The following is a 23,456-nucleotide window of genomic DNA, read 5'->3' as shown; positions in this document are numbered from 1 at the left end:
AAATGACCAAGTATAATATTTTTGTCTCATTTGTTTAACTGGTTTCTCTTTATCTACTTTTAGGACTTGAGTGAAAATCTGATGATGTTTTAGGTCATATTTATGCAGAAATCTAGAAAATTCTAAAGGGTTCACAAACTTTCAAGCACAACTGTATATAATATATGAGTTTCACACTTTGAATTGAATTACTGAAATAAATGATCTTTTCGATGACATCCTACTTTATTGAGAGGCACCTTTTAAATGTATCTATCTACCATTCAGGTTTTATAGGAGAACACAAAGTAAACTCTTTGGTCAGTTCCAAATAAATGAAGTAGGTATTAATACAGGGTGAGCCAAAATGAAGTACCCCATTTCTCAAGGACATTGAGCAAGGTGGAGGCAGCCGAGTGGGTAGGGGTAGGTGGGGGGTCGTTGGATAGGCGATCCCTTGTAGCGTTCTTCAAAAACAATGAATCCATCATCACTACACAGCGCGCCAACCGAACGCACTTCAGCATTCCTCCAAAGTATTGAACGCATCAATATTTTTCTCAGTAAATATATTTCTAATGGGGCTATTGACATGAAATTTACACCAGATGTCAGTAACAACCCAAGTAATCCACACATGCAAAGACACCAAAACAAATAAGTCCATAAATTATGTGTAATAAAGTGGAATGACACAGGGAATAAGTATTGAACACCTGAAGAAAAGGAGGTACAAGAAAGGCCTGGAAAGCCAAGAAAGCAGCTGAAATTTGTCAATCCTGATATCCCCCCGTAAGTGCAAATGAGCATCAGCTGGTTTAGTCCTAATTGATGGCCTATCATTATGAAGGTGCCACACAAGAAGCATCTCATGATGGGTAAAAGCAAAGAGCTCTCAAGACCTTCACAACCTTATTGTTGATGGTGTTGGTGACAGACGTATTTCTAAACTTCTGAATGTTCCAGTGAACACTGTTGGGGGCCATAATCCAGAAGTGGAAAGAACATCATTTCACCATACACTGGCCACAACCAGGCGCTCCTCGCAAGATTTCTGACAGAACAGTCAAAAGAAGAATCAGAAGAGATGTCCAAGAGACAAGGACCACTGGCAGAGAGCTTTAGAAAGAACTGGAATTAGCAGGTCCAGTTGTTTCAAAGAAAACAAGAAGTAATGCACTCTACCGCCATGGCCTCTATGCACGCTCACCTCGCAGGACTGAAAGAACGTTGAAGCTTGTTGAAAGTCTGCTGCACAACATTTGGACAAGCCAATGAAATAACTGGGAGAATAGAGTCTGGTCAGAGGAGAGCAAAACTGAACTCTTTGGATGTCATTGCACACACCATGTTTGGTAGCGAAATGGCACTGCAGATCACCCCATAAACACCACAGCAACAGTGAGGTTTGGAGGTGGGAACATCATGGTATGTGTGGGGCTGTTTTTCAGCATATGGTACTGACAGACTTCATATAATTGAAGGAAGGATGAATGGAGAAATGTAGCGGGACATTCTTGATAAGAATCTGCTGCCGTCTACCAGGATGCTGAAGTTGAAACGAAATGAGGGGAGACATTTCAGCAAGACAAGGATCTCAAACACACAGCCAAGGAAACTCTCAAATGGTTTTAGAGAATAAAGAAAATAAAGAAGCTGCTAGATTAGCCCAGTCAGTCAATCACCCGACTTGAATCCAATCGAAAATCTATGGAAAGAACTGAAGATCAGAGTTCATAGAAGAAGCCCCCAGAACCTTCAAGATTTGAAGGCAGTTTGTGTGGAAGAACGGGCCAAAATCCCACCTGAGCAATGCATGTGACCCGTTTCTCCATACAGGAGGCGCATTGAAGCTGTCATTACCAACAAAGGCTTTTCTACTAAGTTTTAAATACATTTCAGTAAGCGTGTTCAATACGTATTTACTGTGTCATTCACTTTATTACACATAGCTTAATTTATGGACGTATTTGTTTTGATTTCTGTGTATGTGTGGATTACTTGGGTTGTTACTGACATCTGGTCAAAATTTCATGTCAATAGCACCATTAGAAATATATTTACTAAGAAAAACGTTGACGCGTTCAATACTTACTTTCCCCGCTATATATAGTACCTTTCACTATCTATCTATCATATAGCACCTTTCATATTTATCTATCTATCTATCATATAGCGCCTTTCATATTTATCTATCATACAGCGCCTTTCATATTTATCTATCTATCTATCATATAGCGCCTTTCATATTTATCTGTCTATCTATCATATAGCACCTTTCATATCTATCTATCTATCATGAAATTAAGTCAGAAGATTCCATAGACAGAGGATATTACGATTTTATTTTATACAGATGGTACAAGAAGTCTGCTTAAAGAAGAGCCAACAGGCCATTTCAAAAGCACTGACCTTGGTAATCGATAAGAGTCTCTGAGTACAGCTGCTGCTTCTCTTGATCAAGGAGAGCCAGTTTGGGCAGAAATGGTTTTCCAAAAACAGGCCACTGCGAGTAGATTCAGGACACTTGATATATTACATCTTTTGGTTGGCCTGACATCACCAGGAGATCCCCACCAGGGGAAGCTGAGGAAATGGAAGTCCGCTCTGCCCTGCTCAGCCTGTTACCACTTCAAATCTCATCAGAACAAAACAATATAGACAAGGAAATGATTTTGTAACATTGCTTGTATATAAAATGCAAACTGTATAAATTCTGTATAAATACAAATGATGCCCAGGTTTCATTTTCTCATTTTAAAATTTAACAAAAAGCTGCTACTACTCCTGTAAAATAAATTGCACTTCTCTCTGTCCTGTTTAGTATGAATGGAGTGTACTTAATAAATAAAACATTCATCTTTAGTTATGTACATTGACAGCACCTTCAGATTTTCCTTAATAATAATCTAAGCACAGATTTACTTGGAAGCCCTTGCTCTCTAGGATGACACATGATCTTCCTTCTTCAAAGTAGGCTTGTACTGCTTCAGCTGCTCCAAGAAACCAGGATTCGGACAAATTGCAGGTCTTGCCATCTTAACTCGTGAAAAGGCATCTTCAAAAGTTAGGCCGTCCACAGACATTAGGTATCCGATGACGATAGAAGGTGCACGGGACACCCCAGCATTGCAGTGCACCAAAACCACACCATTCTGGGGGAGAAAAAAAGAAAACAAAAATAGATGAGGAAAGAAAAAGAACAACCCTCATGACCAAAGATAAATTTGCATATGGCTGTGGGAGCTCACAGTTGCAACAGTGGTTGCACTGCTGCCTCGCAACAATGAGGCGGGGGTTCACTTCCCTGGTCCTTCCTAACATGGAGTTTCTATGTTCTCCAAGTGTCTACCTGTGTTTCCTCTGGGTGCTCCAGTAACGCATACAGGTTAGGTGAATTGGGGATGTTAAATTGCTCCGTGTCTGGGTGCGTCTTCACCCTGTGATGAACTGACACCCTGTCCTGGGCATAGTTCTGCCTTGCACCCTATGTGTGTTCAGATGGACTCCAGCTTATTCACAACCCTGATCAGGATGGATGGATGTCTGGCTGTTGAAGCTCTAAATTAGACAATTACAATAATTGTGATGACATCATTCACACCAATAAGTTCATCTATCCTGTTGTGAAAGAAAAACAAGCCACATTAATCATATACTGTATATAAGGTAGACTGTAACAGTCCTGCATTCTTGTATGTATGCTATCATCCAGTTGACGCTCGGAACGTTTCTGGTATGCTCCGTAAAGTTTTATCATGAAAAATCCATAGTATTATTTGTTTGTCGTTTAATGTTCATTTTTGTTAACTATATTTTCAACTTGCATTATTCTTATTATAACAATGTTGCAGTGGTAGTAGAATTAAATCAACCTATTAATTTAATTGACGTTTTTGTTGTTCGTCGTCTGCATGTAAAAACTTATTATTGCACCTCAAAACAAAAATGAATCTGTCAAAAAACCTTAAAAAAGGCTTCGCTTTTCCCATTGTTTTTACACTACCTTGAACGTATTCCGCGATTATATTTTGATGAATATAGGCCAAGATAAGTAAGCAAGTTTATTTTTTATCTACCATGAACATCCTATATTTATTTTGTGGATTTGGTGGCTCTCTTTGCGATTTTTGCTTATTCATTAACAAACAAAATGTCATTTGTTTCAAAGCATCGTAGCTAACATGTTGGTGTTACAATTTTTTCGTTAAAAGTAATAGTGAGTATTTTTTTTAATATGTTCGTAATCAAAAAAACTAATTTAATTAAGTTATCAAAATCGAAGGTAAAGTATAGACCAAATATTTCCGCTTCATTTGGCTTTTGCCATATGAATAAATAAATCTTAAGGACAATCATTGAAATTTGCTGGAATCAATTTGGACATAGCCTGCTTCTCATATGGAGAAGTTTATGTGGCTTGTTCAAGTGTACAAAGTCCTAAGAACCTTTATATATTGGCTAAAGACGGAAAAACTAAAAACACTGTATATAACAAGGCACTTCAGTAAACAATACAAGCACATTAGTGAGTCTTCATCCATCCATCCATTTTCCAACCCGCTGAATCCGAACACAGGGTCACGGGGGTCTGCTGGAGCCAATCCCAGCCAACACAGGGCACAAGGCAGGAACCAATCCCGGGCAGGGTGCCAACCCACCGCAGGACACACACAAACACACCCACACACCAAGCACACACTAGGGCCAATTTGGAATCGCCAATCCACCTAACTTGCATGTCATTGTTTATTAATTTATTTTTATTTTTAAAGTTGTGTTTTTTTTATACTTTACTCAAACAATTTAAAAATCTCTGTTTGCTTAATCTGAAAAGATTTCAACTCCTGCAATCTCTCCTCATACCTTAGACCTCTAAATCGCAAAATTAACCGATGTAGTTGCTCTTCTCTGGACTTTTTCTAGCACTACTTTGTCTTTTTTGTAATATGGAGACCAAAACTGAGCACAGCACTCCAGGTGAGACCTTACCAGTGTGTTACAAAGCTTAAGAATAACCTCACTCATCAGGGCACAATATAACCTAACATTAGTTTCTTCATCATTTCTCTCCATTGTCTGGATGTAAATACAGGTAAAATTCCGTTACAACGAATATCTTTACAATGAAATTTTCATTACAACAAAGTATTTTTATGGTCCCGACAGTTTCCCCATATGACACGAGTCTATAGAAATCTTGTTTCTACGAAATACATTCAGCAGACATTTTCATTACAACGAAGTTACCTTGAAATGCCTGAATGAATCATCCGCAGAACAGTTAGTTCGGTGGTCTCAGCTCAGTTGTGCACAACGATCCCCAAATAGAAACAGAATTTCTTTTTCTTTCTTTGAACTTTCCTCATACTGTTTTTTTGCTGTTTTTGTTTTCGGTGGTTTTTAGGGATACCTTTTGCTTATCGCTGGACAACAGTTGAAAAACATCCATTAGAATTTAACTCATTGTCACCCTCCTATAGAAATGGCACACACGAAAAAACGATAACAGTTCATATTAGGAAAAAAAAAAAAAACTTTGCATTTTTGCAGCTCTCGATTCCGAGAAAAAGAAAAAAAAGACGTTGCCAGTGAATTCGGAATTTCGCCATCGACACTGTCAACTTTCTTGAAAGACCAAGCTAAAAAAAGAACAAAAATCTCGGGTTGCAAACTTATGCGAACTGTTGCATTTGAAGACGTCAAAAAAGCCATTTTTATATGGTTCAGTGATGCTCGTTCAAGAAACATTCCAATTAATGCGCCACTCATTCAAGAAAATGTGTGGCTTCTAAACTCTCTTGGGACCTCCCCGAACTGGAAAACATGCCGAAGAGTATTTTGAAATGAGATCACTGCGTCTGTGGACGGCTCTTTATCCGTTGCCAGGGCAACAGCAGGCTCATAGATGTGCTGCGGTTTGCCACCAAAGCAAAAAGAAAAAATCTCAATGGGTGATGCAAGGAGCATTGTAAATGCAGCGAACAGGATTACTTGGCCACAACCCTATCTGACTGCCGTGTCTGTTTATAGGAGAGTGGCAGATCCCGCTACAATAAATAACCGTGCTGTTCCTGTTTCAAGCTGAATAAAGCTGGTTTTGCTAAAGTACTGAGACTCAGCCTTTTCTTTGGGGTGCAAGACAGGGACTTACGGTGAGACCCCGATCTTTTAGGATTTGCTTCTGGGGCACTTCACTGCAGCGATGTGAGCCTGCCGTTGCCCTGCCCCGGCAACGGAAAAAACAATCTTCCACAGACGTGGCAATCGCACTTCGGGACACACTTCAACGTGTTGTTCCTGTTGGTTGGGGGGGATCCCAAAAGAGTTCAGAAACCTCACAATATGAAGAAGAAAAAAAGGATGATTCGACTTCTGATTGATAACTGTGCTGCCCACAGCATGCCTTCACATTTAGATAATGTTTGCGTTGAATTCCTCCCAACCCAGCAGTGCTTAAGCCATTGAATTTGGGCATCATTCGCACCCTGGCAGAGTATTATCGCAAGGAAATGCTGAGAAAAATTCTCGTCAGCATTATATGTATACAGGAGGAGATTAAAATTAACATGAAAGAAACTGTTGAAATGATTGCAAATGCCTGGAAGTTAAAGAAAGCACTATAGTGACAAATACAGAATCTCATTACAACAAAATATTTTTTAGGTCCCTGGCAGTTCATTGTAACAGAATTTTACCTGTACTGTAGTTAGGAGTCCACTAGGACTCCCAGGGCCTTCTCAAATGGTGTACTTTTGAATTTTAACCACCCCACTGTCTATTCAAATCCAACATTTTTACATCGTTCATGTGATACTTTACATATACTCAAATTAAATTTCATCTGCCCTAAAAAACAAAGAAATATATAAATCGTGACAAATATATTCTGAAATTTTTCATGTAAGGAAGACAGAAGTGTTGGGGTAAGGTTGTTATACATGCTAATCATGGTGTCGGAGAGTGTCACCGTGATGCTTATTGGTAAGACATGTAAGGAAAATCTTCACTGAATTCTGTACACCTGACAATAAAACTGCTGTTAGGTTACTTCTTACAATTTGCTTTAAGCTGAAAAAAATGTTCTTCATTCTGATATATTTTTTTTTATATTGATTTTGAAATATGCAGAATAGAAAGGTGCCTGATATTTGTTTATCACAGAGCCAGACATCTGGAGAGAACCATGAGTGAATTTAACTTAAAAGATGGTGGGAACAATTGGATGGGTGACACACTTTGAAATTTCAATAAACCAATCCATTGCCTCATGAAGGTAGCACTCACAGCAGGAGTGGTGGTTTAAACAGTCACAGTGTACTCGTTAACCTGGGAGCAAGCCAGAGGTCATGATGGATAAACCTGCAAAATGTCCTAAAAAGACCTCTGTTAAACATACAAATGTGTATCGTGTGTACTGATAATACTTTACATGTGCTAAAAATAAACAGAACCTGTTGCAAGAGAAAAACATTCCGTAAAACCAGACTATACTTTGGTATTTAAAGTATTTAAAGACATCCCTAGGCTACTGGTAAAAGTGAATGATGCCCCATCTCTAGGTGTCTGTCGCTCTCAGTTACGACGATACTCCCATAGTCAGTATGTGGTTAAAATAAAATGTCACCTACGTCTGTCAAGAATTTTTTTTTTTTTATTAATTTTATTACAATCCATACAAAGCAATCAAGTTTTTACAAAAAGAAAAATTGAGTTAAGAACAGATCGATCGAGAGCAAGCCAAACAGCGTAAAATTTAAGGCTTGTAAACATACCTAAATTAATAAATTCTCTGTGCTTTATGAACTTATTTTAAAATATTACTGATTAGATCCTGCCATGTTTTGAAAAAAGTCTGTACGGATCCTCTAACTGAGTGTTGGATTTTTTCCAATTTCAAATAATATAACACATCGGTTTCCCACTGACTTAAAAGAGGAGAGTTTGGGTTCTTCCAGTTTATCAGAATGAGTCTGCGTGCCAAGAATGTAGTGAAGAAATGAACGGTAAAACATACATTCAGTCTAAAGGGTGTAACTGGTGCTCAGGGTGAAGTTTAAGATAATGGATGGAATAACCAGTTAAAATGAGGTGAAAAGAACTCCCTTAAAGCATACCCAAAACTGTAAATTCACCTAATAACAATGACACAACTCAGCAGGACCACAAACGAGGCTGCACAGCACACAATGTCACGCTACACATCCAAATGAATAACTAAAGAAAGTTAAATGTGCCATACCTGAATATGGTCACAGCATGTTAACAGAAATTGTGTGCGTGTGTGTGTATTATTATTATGTCTGCATCACATCTCTTTGGGAGTTCTGCTCAAAAGATCGTGCTAGGGTTCTCATCCCCTCCTCCAACTCAAAATTATTGGCCCGTTGGCAAGGACCTTATGAAGTTAAGGAGAAGAAAGGGCTTGTCGATTATTTGGTAAAACAAACCAATCGTCAACAGAGTGGACGGGTATATCATGTAAACTTGATGAAACTCTGTAAGGATATGGATCCCGATCTCTCCTCCAGACATCCCCGTTCACTCTCTGCTCACAAAACAACCCTTAACTTTGGTCCCAATTTGACCGCCAAACAACAATGGCAATTGGAAGCCGTTATCCTGTCTGTCACGGAGGTGGTGAGCGAAACACTCACCGACAGACCTCTCTGATTGCGCATGACATTGTGACAGAGCCCAGGTGACCATTAGAGAATGCCCGTACTGACTTCCTGAGGCAAAAACAGCTGAGGTGAAACTAGAAATCAACCGCATGCTGGAACTAAGTGTTGTAGAGGAAAGTTATAGTCCCTGGTCTAGTCACATTGCGTTGATTCCTAAGCCTGATGGGAGTTGAGGTTTTGCAGTGACTTCTGTCAGCTTAATCAAGTTTCACAGTTTGATGCCTATCCGATGCCAACTCCTTGGGCGGCTAGGACAGGCAGAATTCTTGACCACACTTGACATGACGAAAGGGTACTGGCAGGTTCCTTTAAGACTAGAATCCCTGAAACCTTTGAAAAAAGTCGCAATTCCAGGCCACCTTAAATACCTTCGCACCTCTCCATCAGCATCTTTTGTATTGCAAATGTGTTGATCAGCACAAGCAGCAAGCAGCCTGCTATCCCATCTCCCCACTGACAGAGCTGAAGTCAGTTAAAAAATTCTCAAAGCTCAAGTCTCTTTATCTGGGTGTGAGGTGCCTTGAGTTGTATAGCGTAAAGATATTGTTATTTGGAATACATACATTTAACTCTTTTAGGGTGGATGTCGACTTTTGTCGACCGGAAGGGTTGAGGGCAAATGTCGACAAAAGTCGACATCCTGGGATAGACGGCGACAATCAGCTGTTAATGACGACAAAACTCATGGTCACGTCACAGGAATTCCCTCTCTGCTCGGAGGAATGTTAGACTCATTGACTCAGCATCTAATCCGTGTGTGTATGTGAGTTGCGAAATGTAAACAAACGTAAACAAAGGTAAGATGGCATCGACATCTCACAAGGGAGCGAAGCGAGTGCAGAAAAGAAAATATTCAGCACATGATGTCGGACTCTGATTTTTCAGAATCGGATTTTACTGACAGCTGAGCGTATTCGCACAGCCGATGCACCTACAGCAAGGTTTGTGTGGGAGGAATACCCAGACATTGATCTGTGGGAGGCAAACTGGCTACCGGACTTCACAAGACGACATGGCTTGCTGTTGAGACACGACAGATTACCAGCCACTGGACTACTTCAGGCTACTCTCTCCTGATGCCACTTTCAGCTACTGTCAAATGAGACAAACAGGTATGCAGAGCAATTTTTTGAATCGCAGGCTGCGCTTGCATCACATTCTCGTTTTTCAAAGTGGAAACCCACAACAAAAGATGAGATGGAGGGCGTTGTGGTGGCATTACAAATAAAGATGGGACTAGACTGGTGGTATAACTTCAGGGAGCATAGGTCCAAACATGCTTTGTCCCCTGGTGGCTTTGGACAGGTGATGCCGTGTGATGATAGGTATGTGCTGCTGCAAAGTTTTATTCACTTCTGTGATAACCAGAAGCAAATCCCAAGGGGTGAAAGTAATTATATATACAGGAAAGTATTTCTTTCAAAGAGAGAACTGTCCCTTGACAAGTCAGCTTGTGCTGGAGCTGCTTCAGTGCTATGAACATTTGGGTCATGTTGTGTACATGGACATCACCAGAATTGTTCATGCAGCTACAGAGCAGGGGAGTTGGAGCTTGTGGCACAGTGAGGGTAAACAGGAGACACAGGCCTTCACAGTTGAAGCCAGACAAGCTGAAGATGAAAAGAGGTAACAATACGGTTTTCATGCAGGCAGAAAACTTGGTGGCAGTGGCATGGCACGATGTCAAACAGGAGACTTGTCTCTCTACAGACTTTGCTGTGTAACATGTATGTGATATGTATGTGAAATCATAGTATGTAATCATAGTATATAACATGCTAGACAGTAACATTTGTCAAAAGTAAATATTTTTTGTTGATTTGATATGTTAAACAATTGCTTTGTGTTCTTTTTTAAAAAAATGTTAGTTTTTGGAAAAATATTCAGCCCAGGGAGAAAAGAAACAAAAAAAAATTAGTCCTAAAAGAGTTAATAACCTTTTGGTTAGAAGGCAGCCTGTTCTTACCTCTGCACCATTCAAGAATATGTATCAACTTTCTGTCGATTGACATTTGAGCTTGGGTTTTTAACTCGTTGACAGCAACATGTCAACTGAATCACTTTTTTTCCTTTTGATACATTTTTGAATAAAAGTGCACACGTTTATTTGCTATTTGGACTAAAGTATTCACACATTATACACTTCACGTCATTATTAGTATAACATGGAAAAAGTTTCTGTTTTAAAGTATTTGTTCAGCATTTCTTGCCTCGCACTTCCTGTCATCCTATATTTACACAGATCGTTGTACACACGGAACACACATGAAATGTATATATTCCAAATAACAATATATTATTTATGCTATACAACTCGAGGCACCTTATAACCAGATAAAGAGACTTGAGTTCTGAGAATTTTGCGACTGACTTCAGCTCTGTCAGTGGAGAGATGGGATAGCAGGATGTTTGTGCTGATCAACACATTTACAAAACAAAAGACGCTGATGACGAGAGGTGTGAAGGAATTTAAGTTGGCCAGGGATTACGACTTTTTTCATAGGCTTCAGGGATTGTAGTGTTAACGGCACTGGCAGTGTCTTATCCTTCCATTTGGGTTAAATGCGGTGCCAGCAACCTTACAGCACCTGATGGATGAAGTGCTACGTCCACATAACTCCTATAGCTCAAACAAGTGCAGAAGGAACTCCGAGTCCAGCTCGGGGCAGCGAAGGAGCAGTACAGGAGAAAGCTGGAGCAGAAGTTGCAGAATAACAGCATGAAGGAAGTGTGGGATGGGATGAAGATCATCACTGGCTGCAGCTCGAAGCAGGGTGCCTCCACTGAGAGAGACATGAAGAGAGCAAACCAAATGAACAACTTCTTTAACAGGTTTGACCACCCTAACCAACTCTCACCTTTGGAGTACTGCATATTCCAACCATCCTACTGCTGATACCAGTTTAGGAGAGACATCCCCACCCACAATTATAGCAGAGCAGGTGAGCAGAGAGCTGAGGAGACTTCGTGCCAGTAAAGCAGTGGGTCCAGATGGAGTATCGCCACGACTGCTGAAGGCCTGTGTGCAGGAACTGGGGAGTCCTCTACAGCGCATCTTCAACCTGAGCCTGGAATAGGGGAGAGTCACAAGGCTTTGGAAAACATCTTGTATCACTCCAGTCCCAAAGGTACCATGTCCTAGTGAGCTGAATGACTTCTGGCCTGTTGCTCTGACATCACATGTGATGAAGACCATGGAGCAGCTGCTGCTTCACCACCTGAGGCCACAGGTCCGCCACACCCTCTACCCTCTGCAGTTCGCATACCAGGAGAAGGTGGGAATGGAGGATGCCATCATCTATATGCTACACCGATCCCTCTCCCACTTGGACAGAGGCAGTGGTGCTGTAAGAATTATGTTTCTGGACTTCTCTAGCGCCTTCAACACCATCCAACCTCTGCTCCTTAGGGACAAGCTGACTGAGATGGGAGTAGATTCACACCTGGTGGCATGGATCGTGGACTATCTTACAGACAGATCTCAATATGTGCGTCTCGGGAACGGCAGGTCTGACATTGTGGTCAGCAACACAGGAGCGCCACAGGGGACTGGACTTTCTCTGGACCTATTCAGCCTATATACATCAGACTTCCAATACGATTTAGAGTCCTTCCACGTGCAAAAGTTCGCTGATGACACTGCTATCGTGGGCTGCATCAGGAGTGGGCAGGAGGAGGAGTACAGGAAGCTAATCAAAGACTTTGTTAAATGGTGCGACTCAAACCACTTACACCTGAACACCAGCAAGACCAAGGAACTGGTGGTGGATTTTAGGAGGCCCAGGCCCCTCATGGACCCCGTGATCATCAGAGGTGACCGTGCAGAGGGTTCAGACCTATAAATACCTGGGAGTGCAGCTGTGTGATAAATTGGACTGGACTGCCAATACTGATGCTCTGTGTAAGAGAGGACAGAGCCGACTATACTTCATTAGAAGGCTGGCGTCCTTCAACATCTGCAATAAGATGCTGCAGATGTTCTATCAGACGGTTGTGACGAGCGCCCTCTTCTATGTGGTAGTGTGCCGGGGAGGCAGCATAAAGAAGAGGGACACCTCACCCCTGGACAAACTTGTTAGGAAGGCAGGCTCTATTGTAGGAATAAAGCTGGACAGTTTAACGTCTGTAGCAGAGCGACGGACGCTAAGCAAACTCATGTCAATCATGGAGAATTCACTGCATCCACTGAACAGTGTCATCTCCAGGCACAGGAGTAGCTTCAGTGACAGACTTTTGTCACTGTCTTGCTCCACTGACAGACTGAGGAGATCTTTCCTCCCCCACAATATGCGACTCTTCAATTCCACCCGGGGGAATAAATGCTAACATTATTCAAAGTTATTGTCTGCTTTTAAACATGCATTTTTATTACTCTGTAATTTAATATTATTTTTTGTATCAGTATACTGCTGCTGGATTATGTGAATTTCCCCTTGGGATTAATAAAGTATCTATCTATCTAGCAATGCCTACCTGGATGTTGTCATCCATTCCAGCACATGGAAGGAACACCTACAGCAGGTCCAAGCTTTTCTACAGACACTAGATAAAGCCAGTCTTCAAATTAATCCCAAGAAGTGCGTCTTTGGATTAACTGAAGCCAAATATTTGAACTACCTGGAGGGCTAGGGTGCTGTGAAGCCACAGTGTTTCAAGTTAGATGCCATTCGGAAATGGCGCCATCTGATAACCAAGAGGTAATTCCAAGACTTTCTCAGTTTAACGGGTTACTAATACCAGTTTGTGTTCTATTTTTCTGAGACAGCGATGCCCTTGATAGATCTGACAAAGAGGAGGGCCCCTAATACAGTGATTTGGGATGATAAAGCAGGCCCTGATGTCAACACCAGTGTCAAAAACTCCTAACTTCTCTTTGCCTTTCATTCTCCACACAGACACTTCAGTCACAGGTCTAGGAGCAGTGTTAAGCTAGAGCGTCAATGGTGTTGAACGTCCCGTCATGTTCCTGAGCCAGAAACTGCTGGACCAGGAAACCATGTATGTGGTGGTGGAGCAGGAAGCCTTGGCGATCAAATGTAATCACAGCTGAGGTATTACTTCCTGGACAATGTGTTTACCTTACTTATGGACCATGCACCCTTACAGTCGATGTTCTTACACAACGAGTCGAACCCACCCTTACAGTCGATGTTCTTACACAACGAGTCGAACCCACGTGTCACAAAGACCTCCAGCCTTACAAGTTCTCACTTGTTCATTGTGAAGGCTCTCTCCAAGCCAATGTCGATGCTCTTTCTTGGGTTCACGACCTCTTGATTCGGACCGTCCAACCCGATGGGTCTAGGCTGAGGTGGGGGCCGTGTCACACACATGTGCATGGTAGGCAGCCAAAGGGCTTGAATGATGGTAATTCCACGGCGGACCAGGGGCAGCAATGTGCATTAACCTTTACTCTCTTTCTCCTGTGGACCATCTGAGGGAAAATCAGGCCTGGGCCATTCAACATCACTTCCTCCGACAGACTATAAAAACGCTTTTGGACTCTCGTCTGTAAAGACATATTGTTGTTTTTATATTTCTTTTCGGCAGAATCTTCAAGTATACAGGGAGGATACCCCAAACCTTTTATCTGTGTGTATTTGAATACTTTCTGAAGACTTGTCTGAAGTCTGAATCCGTGATATGTAAGTCTGTTGTTTGTGTTAACAGTCTACCTAATGATCAAGGAAATTCTGGACAATTTTAAGGATTCTGTAAGTACTAGCCAGACCACTATTTTAGGTCTCACAATAAGGACATTGTCTCAAGTGCCTTTTAGAGGGAAAATGTCAATGTGGTCTGGAGTGGAATGGAAACTTTTGTTAAAGCAGGAGAAAGCAGGTGGGAGCGGGTGGAAATGGGATGGAATTTTGTCAGGAGTGGCCAGGAGCAGGGTGAAATTTATGGTGGGAACAGTCAAGAGTGGGACTGAAAAAGCAATACTATGCAGACCTCTACTTCATGGGATATTCTTTTCTTGACAGAAGTCCTGTTCGATTCCTAACGAGCCACAGGGAGGAGGCTCCCATCTGACCCAGAAGTACTTCTGAGCTAAAACTCCAATATCCCAGAAGTAGTCCTGGGTCTGGCTTTATAAGGAGCCTTTCGTCCTCAGACAAGCAAGTTGGAGGTGGCTACGAAGTACAGCAACACATGCCCGGAGTGAAGGAGAAGAGGAAAGAGAGTTATTGAAAACAAGTCTGTGACAAGGTGTTTGGAAAGCAAATAGTCTATTGCGAACCAGAGACTTGTGTTTGGTGGCTGTGGTCTTGGATTTGGATGCTGGTTGCCCCCTATCACCTACAACTTTTTTTTTCCTGGTAAAGTTGCCTACAGAGGAACCAGTGCCCAATTTTCATATCTGTCAATTTCCAAACCACTTCTTCTGGGGGCAGAAGTAGAGACTAGGCTACCTTCTAGTTTTGAAAAAAAAGAAAGGCACTATGTAAATAAAATGTACTATTATTATTATAAAATCCTATTGTTTGAAATTACAAAAGTGCAAATATAAGCATCCAATCCAATAAATACTTTTAGTCAAATTTTACATGATCCATCTCTCCAAGACCATAATCCAAAATAGCACATTAATTAATTAATTAATTAGGTTAAATGAGCTGTTGAGTCCTGAACCATGACAAGCAAAGGAAGAACTTGAAATCTCATTTGCAAATGGAATGGAAATTTATTTCTAAGTAATGTGGTAATTATAAACCTGCATGAGCTCACTTAATGCAACAGAGTCGGGTTTCTGCTAATGATACTTGTAGGTTGATAAAGGACTTGTATACAGAAAACAATGACCAACAGAAAGAGATATGATCTTTTTACAAACTACTGAATAATACATTACGAAAACTTTAGCACTCCCGGGCTACACCAAGATATAGACTCACTTGAATTGGAAGTATTAAAGACACAGGATCCGTTCAGTTATTTAACTGAGCGTGTTAAGGCACATTAAAATGTATTTTACTTGAAAGAAATTAAACAAGCTTAACTTTCACTGCATACACAGTACGTGTTTATAGAAAATTACTGTGACGGGATCAAAATTTTGAATTTCAACAAAGTTACACTGTGAGGTATACAAAACAAAACCTGGATCAGTTTCAGAGTGGAGACCACGTGTATTTCTATGTTTTTGGGTCACAAAGGACATGACAGTTCTAAAATGAATCGCTCAGCCCAAGCAAAATTAGATACAATTAAAAACACTGAAAAAATCGATTGATTCTGGGTGATTTTTTTGCCATTTATTCATTACCATTTACGGTGCACTGCACAATAACGTGAACATTCCTAGTTTTCATCCTCTTTCTCTGTACGCTTGTCATTCGGTTGCTCAGTGATTGATGTGCTTGCTGCTTCCTGAGCAGCTCTTCTTTTCTCCACCCTAGTGGCCCGCTTCTCCTCTTCTTTCGTCGCCATCTTTTCGCGTTAAAACTGATTAAGTGAGTGTTTGTATTGCAATTACTGAGTACGTTTTCCTTAATTTTTCACTAAAGCTGACACTTAATTGTTCCATCTGCCTCAAGAATGATTTAAGATATGGATAGGTAGGGGAAGTGACGGCGAAGGTGGTAGGGAATGAGAACGGCGCCCGTATGCATGGGCAGCACTGCCGCCCTGCTGGCCGCTGCCGAGAGCTGATTCTACAATAAAATAAAATAAAAATAAAAAGAGGAATAACCTCGGAGGTCAATTATCACCAGGAAGGCGGATAGTAGACGTCACGTAGCATATGTGTACCAAATTTCAGGTCAATCGGTCAAACGGTTTGCAAGCTAAAGGTGATTTAAAATCCTGGAAAAACAAACGGACAGTCACGGTAGCGTATTATATAAGAAGATTATTCTTACCTAATCATGTTTATTTTTTCTTTTCTTGCACTGCAATTTTCTCTTTTGACATGTTATAAAGGAGCTGGATGTACACTCTTTGTATCTGCTATACTTCCTTAAAAACTACAACAGTCTGCTTTTAGGGGTAAGCTGTTCAGAAAAGCTTCAGTAAGCAGCCATACCACATGCACTTCAGAACAGGACGTCCACCTGAAACTAAGCATGTTTCGGTCCGGCCAGTACTTGGATCGGAGACCATCTAGGACAGGGCTATTCAATTACAAATTAAATTTAAAGATTTTCAAAGCAAGAAATTTACCTGGGCCAGACATTTTCAGTGGGTGGTAAGCAGCTGGTAATAACAAATTTAAAGTCAACACTAATGAATGCATTGAAAAAAATCCATCCAACCATTATCCAACCCGTTATATCCTAACTACAGGGTCACAGGGTCTGCTGGAGCCAATCCCAGCCAACACAGGGTGCAAGACAGGAAACATAACCCCAGGCAGGGCGCCAGCCCACCGCAGGCATTGAAAAACAAGTCATGTTTGTTCATTGTTTCCCTTTTAAATTTGGTCACATCAAAATGTGAGCTGTGGACACCAACAGTTTGTAAATGTTCAGGCAAAAGGAGCTTATTCAATTTGTTTGGGTTGAAATAAGCTTTGAGAATAAACGTTAGAAAACTGGAGTAGCTCTCGGCCATTTTCACTTTGTAAAAGTAGCTCTCAGGGGAAAAAAGGTTGGAGACCCCTGGTTTACAGTAAACCGAGGGAAGAGAGGATTGCTTTAAATCACCTCATGTGTGATTAGCAAGGTTTTTTTTATAAACAAAAAGGTGATGTTTGGATCAAGTTTGAGGTACTGTGAAGGTATATAGAAGCCGAGAGTCCTAACGCTACATGTTTTGCTTATTTGATGAAGCAACAGAACATTTAAAATTTGTAATTGACAAATCGTCAAGTATAGTAACAATTCTTTTTTTTTTTTAATTATTAATTGTATTGTGATCATTTCATACAAATGAATACATTTTTACAAAAAGTAGGATTGAGAACAACTCGACCCCCACCCCTGAGAGAAAGAGCATGGCCAATGGGGTAAAAATTAAGGCTTGTAAACACACCTAAATTGATGAGTTTGATAAGCAATAGAGATGAATGGAGAAGAAAAAGAAATGCGGAAATAATTGCTTCCTTGGTGCTTTAAGAGCTTATTCTAAAATATTACTGATTAGATCCTGCCATGTTTTGAAAAAAATCTGTACAGATCCTCTAACTGAGTATTTGATTTTTTCCAATTTCAGATAGTATAAAACATCAGTTTCCCACTGACTTAAAAGAGGAGAGTTAGAATTCTTCCAGTTTAGCAAAATAAGTCTGCGTGCTAAAAGTGTAGTGAATGCAATACTATAGTATAGTAACAATTCTTTACGTTTACATAGCGCTTTACTCACTACTCAAATCACTTTGCTACTCACTCCACGTAGAGAAGACCCGGGACGTAAACCCATAATCTATTTATTGCCAGGCTGCAGCACTGCTATTACGCCACCTGCACAGGTGTTCTATACTGCATGATATTGTCCTTGATAGTTTTAAATTATAAGCACAGAATTTCCGAAATCAAAGAATATTAACCGCAGGTTAATGAGAAGCTCTACATTATACAAAAAAGTTGTTATGTAGTCCCGCAAAGCAACCAGTACTTAATTTGACTGAGTTTTAAAGAAAAGTACAAACTTTTTGCATATTTTCATAGTACTAGGGTGTTGTACTGTGTTAGTCATTAGGGATGTGGTGAGAAGTTAAGCAAAATTATAACTTTAATTGGCTAATTAGAAAGATTACAATATGCAAGCTTTCAAGGTAACTAAGGCCACTTCTGATCTTGCCTGAAGAACTTGGCTGGAGTAAAACTGGTTGGAGTTTGAGGCCCTGACTTAGTTGGTCTTCTGTTGGCTCACTCACTCATTTCTGTTTAAGGAAAGGAATGAAGCAATTCAGAGGAACAATCAAAAAATTCCAGGGATTAAATCTTAAAAAAACAAGTCAATTAAAAATAATTCAAAAGAAGTTAATTAGCAGCAAAAACAGGTCACTAATTAAGAAAAGGGTTAGAATGAAAACCTGCAGCCACTGGGGCCATCCAGGAGTGGAGTTTGAGATCCCTGTTTTAGAAGGCAGGGCCTGTTAAAGCCCATTGCGGCACTTCTTGTGTGATTTTGGGCTATACAAAAAATAAATTGTATTGTATTGTACTGTAACATGACGCTCACGCCTATGTAAAGGACAGGCTCTGTGTTAAGAAGACAGAGGATGTCAATCCAGGTTTGCTGAAGGTACACCCCTAGGCTGCTTAGAGATTTCTCCATCTTGGACAATGCCTCCCCCGTACATTCCCACAATGAAAGGTATCAATAAAGCTTTGAAAATATTTCTTTAAGTCAAGTCCCACACACTCAACTAGTTTGTGCTTTTCATTTGTTAGTCTTGCAACCTATTGTTTTTGTTGAAATTGAAAGGAATACACCGGTATCCAATCATTAAAGGATATAAGAGCAGCAGTTCCTGCTTTTTTAGAATTTTTAATTGAATTAAAACTTTGTTTTGTATTACAAATTTTGTATTGAAACTTTATTTTGGGTATGGTGACAATTATTTTGCCTCATTTTCAAGGGAGCTGTCAACTTCAGAGCCTGTTTCATTGTTGCCTAGAAAACAAGTCGGAAGAGAGCGGCACGTGATGTCACTGCGGTGACGGGTTAAAAGGATAGCATTGTGAAAATTACAGATTGCTGTACCGCTCCTTGAACCTGAACACAGACAGGCACAGACACACAATTCCAAAAGCACATTCTTTATTTCCTCATGGGGCAGTTGTATTCCCCAACTCCCCACTTCCAATCTCAGTACACAATAAACAGCACACAATACTGCTCAGTCCCTTCTTTCTTTCTTTCTTTCTTTCTTCTCTGTCACCTCCACTCATTTCCATGCAAGAGCTTTGTCCTCTACCTCCCGACTCTGGTTCTTCGAATGGAGTGAGGCGGCCTCCTTTATAGTGCACCCAGAAGTGCTCCTGGTGCACTCTAATTCTCTTCCGGCAGCATTTCTGGGGGTGGCGGAAGAGCTACATGGGCACCTGGATCCTTTTCTGGCAGCACTTTCGGGTGTGGCGGAAGCGCTGCACTCCAGAGCTCCGGAACTGTTCAGGCACCCCCTGATGGTGGCCACGGGCCCCAAAAGGGTTGAGCTTCCAAGCTCCAAGCCTGTGGCCCCATTGCAATCCAGGGGGGTTGCCCTCTTGTGTTCCGGGGGAGGCATTGTCGTGACCCTGTCCTCTCCCCCCGTCCTTCCACCACAGCATCAATATCTCTTCCCTATCTGAGATTGCAGATAAAGCCTCAACTCCATTTGTGATTGTTATTAAGAAAGTTCCTATTTAAAAAAGACATCTCAGTTCTGTTCTTCCTGACTATGATTGTCAATTACTATTTTGCTTCTGGTGACAGAATTTTTTGATGAGACCCTTACTATCATTTTCTGACTTTGCCTCATCTTCTGGCCATTGCTTCTGTTTTCATGCTAGTCCTTCTACTTAGCACAACAATTTGGACGCACATTTAACCAAACACTCAACGAACCACCTAAAAGCAAAACAATGGATTTACCTGTGACCTTGCCTCAGATATAAAATCAAAGCACTCCTGGAAATATGATGTGATGTCAGTATCAGGCAGATCCAATATCGCCAAAGTTCTATATGTAAAATGATCAGGGAATGCATTTTCCACTCCATAGGCAACATTCAATATGTGTGAAACCTGAGAAACAAGAGAACACAAAAAGCACATGGTCACCACATTGTGATTTCACAGTTGGTGATTTTGAGAGTCTTGCGCTCGCACACTGAAAAAAACACAATAAATAAAAACACACAATCCACTCAATTGTAATTTCCCTTTTACCTTAATTTTTTTCAAACTTTCAAAATCCTGTGCAACATCTTGCGATGCTGGAAAGGAAAAGGGAAAAAGGTTAAACAGCACATTGTCAAAGCACTTAATCATAGCTGGCAGAAATTATTGTTGGCTTTCAGCAGTCTGTCAGCACAGCTTTTTATTGTTTCATTGAATCCTGTTTTTCAGTCAACACATAAAGTTTGAGGAACTGCCTGCTGGATATATATGAATGCATGATGTGGGGGCTTGCAGTTTGAAAAGCATGTAATTCATGGCAGCTTCCTAACTTACAGCAGATGCTCATACTTCTTTGACCTCACTGCCACTCTGTATTGGACTAAGCAAGTTCAAATAAAAGGAGAGTATAAAGGCCAACCCCGACACAGACAGGCGTAGGACACAAGTCCAAAGCACACAGGGCTTATATTTTTATTTTCCCTTGTGGGAAACGTCTTCCCCGTCTCCCACAAGTACAGCAACACAGTCCCAAACACAAGCACAATAACCAAAGACAATTATTTTTCTCCTCCACTACTCATAAGCGAGCTTCGTCTCCCTCCTCCTGACTCTGGCTCCCAGAGTAGTGGCTGCTGGCTCCTTTTAGAACGTACCCGGAAGTGCTCCAGGTGCTTGATGACCTATTTCCGGCAGCACTTCCGGGTGTGGTGGAAGAGCTGATCTGTAGGCCTCAGCAGCAGCTACAGCACCCTCTGGTGGCGCTAATGGATCCCAACAGGATTGAGCTCCCAAACTCCAGTCCTGTGGCCCACGATGCAAACCAGGGGGGCTGCCCGCTCATGTCCCAGGTAAGGCATTGCCTCCCTCCCGGTCCTTCCACTCTCCTGGCATCCCGGTGGGGCAAGGTCCCCGGTTGTCTGCCACAACAGATATTGAGTAGCTGCAACATTTCTTTACAAGACTCCCAAAATTATTATTACCTGGAAGAGTAAACAAAGTCCATTAGACTCCCATGTCTGAACACGTATCAATCAAGTCAAGTCAAGTCAATTTGGGGAGCATGCACTGGTACAGCACGTCACTGCACCCACTACACGACGAAACAACTCGGGATCCCGGTTGGCAGTCCCCCAGGCAGACACATGGCCCACTCAAACCCTCAGTAAATGACCCTCTATCTGCCGCAGCCATGTGTTACGTGGGCGACCCCTTGTCCTGGTCCAGTCACTCGGGTTCCCAACAATGAGTATCTTACGAGCCTATCACCCTCAGGGAAACGCACCACATGGCTATAGTGCCGTAACTGACGCTCCCTCACAATGCAGGTCATGTGCCTCATTCGGGACTCCATGAGCAACACAAAGTCAAACCAACGGTACCCAAGGATCTTCCAGAAAGACACACTATCAAAGGAGTCCAGTCTTTATCTCAGGTCACTGGATAGCGTCCATGTCTCGCAACCATATAGCAAGACAGGAAGCACCAGGACTCTAAAGACTTGGACCTTCGTCCTTTTGCAAAGATATCAGGGAGCGCCACACACCCCTTTCCAGTGACCTCATGACCCCCCCATGCTCTCCCAATCCATCTACCGACTTCACAGGAAGAGTCACCAGAGACATGAATGTCACTGCTGGGGTAAGTAATGGTGTTGAATTATCTAAACTTCACACGGGGGTCTGCTGGAGCCAATCCCAGCCACCACAGGGCGCAAGGCAGGAAATAAACCCTGGGCAGGGCGTGATAATCAAATTTCAACACTCTGCCACCATGACTAGTGATTATAACTACTTTACTTCAAAACTCCTCTTCTTCCTTAACTGAAAAATCTCAGAACACATTTGTCATAAATTATTAACATCCGTTTCTATAAAAAAAAAGTGGTAATGCAATGTATTCAGAAACAGATGAATGGCATGAATGCGGTACAACCTGACAACAGGCTAGAGTGATGAAAGGCACAATGGGAGGAGGCTTTAGACAGTGGTGGAACCGGAACGTATCAAGTATTTATAAATGTTACATGGAGATAATTCAGTGTTTTTGATTTTTTTTACAGTATCTTGGTTTTAAACTTTTCCACATCATCATCTTCATTGCAATTTCTCTTCCGCTTTTCCTTGTATTTAATTCATCATTTCCTAGTGACCATGCTAGTGAGTCTGACACTAATGTGGCTATGGCCTTCCAGCATTCAGTGTTATGTACCTAGGTATCTGTCCATGTTATTATTAACATACAATTAATTGTGCATCGGTGCATTAATAACAGAATTAAGAACTTAAAACAATGACAAAAAAATGAACATTTCTATAAATCTTATGCATGTAGTTCTGACAGGTCTGCTTTTTTCTAAAATGCAACATTAGGCAAGAAATGTGGTAAGCTAGTTAAAAAATTAGATCAGTAAGAAGGAAAAAGACAAACTGTTCAGGAAACTGGGTGGAATAAAAAGTTGCAGCCCCAGGACTGGAAAACTTCAACTATAGATAGCTCCACAACACCCTTTATAATGGGCAGGTAACGTGGGGGTCTAGGTGTGCAGGGACACCTGGTGCCACTAGGGAGAGTTCTAGAAAGGCAGTCTTAGGAGTTCCAAAGGTCATTCCCAGTCACAGGTGTGATCTCTGGGCCTCTGGGAAGATAAGGGAGGATCGAAAGAAATGTTACGTGAACCTGGAAGATGATCAGGACACTCAAAGGATGAACGCAACTTCAGAAACAGTGCAAGAAAAGCCATGGCTAGTTTCAGTAACTGTTACTTTATGAGAAGTGTACTACAGACAGTGGGAAGGTGAATCTTCTGAAAGCATGGCTGTGGATCATTCACTGTTAAATATGTGTATATTATACATTACTCTCATTTGGTGTGTGTGTCATTCCATCTTGGTGCTCATTACTGTATTATTAGGCGGAGTGGTTGCTCTGAGGTTTGGGATCTGCGCTGGCAATTAGAAGGTTGCCGGTTCGAATCCTGTAAATGCCAAAAAGGGACTCTGCTCTGTTGGGCCCTTAACTTGCAAT

At 41.3% G+C, this 23,456-nt stretch overlaps 1 protein-coding gene across 1 annotated transcript in view; it reads right to left on the bottom strand.

Annotated features, from left to right (window-relative positions):
- Nucleotides 1-2,303: 2,303 nt before the first annotated feature.
- Nucleotides 2,304-23,456, bottom strand: part of dusp19a (dual specificity phosphatase 19a) — a 29,914-nt gene continuing 8,761 nt past the window's right edge. Inside the window, exons 2-4 of the mRNA XM_039757728.1 lie at nt 20,481-20,527; nt 20,184-20,336; nt 2,304-3,134 (exon numbers count right to left, since the gene is read on the bottom strand). Of these exons, the coding sequence (XP_039613662.1) occupies nt 2,922-3,134; nt 20,184-20,336; nt 20,481-20,527 (413 nt within the window). The 3' untranslated portion in view covers nt 2,304-2,921. The remainder of the gene's footprint in view (nt 3,135-20,183; nt 20,337-20,480; nt 20,528-23,456) is intronic.

Source organism: Polypterus senegalus, chromosome 6 (assembly GCF_016835505.1).
Source record: "Polypterus senegalus isolate Bchr_013 chromosome 6, ASM1683550v1, whole genome shotgun sequence".
Classification (NCBI taxonomy): domain Eukaryota; kingdom Metazoa; phylum Chordata; class Cladistia; order Polypteriformes; family Polypteridae; genus Polypterus; species Polypterus senegalus.
The sequence above is the reverse complement of the archived record's forward strand: the minus strand, read 5'-3'. Positions and strand labels throughout refer to the sequence as shown.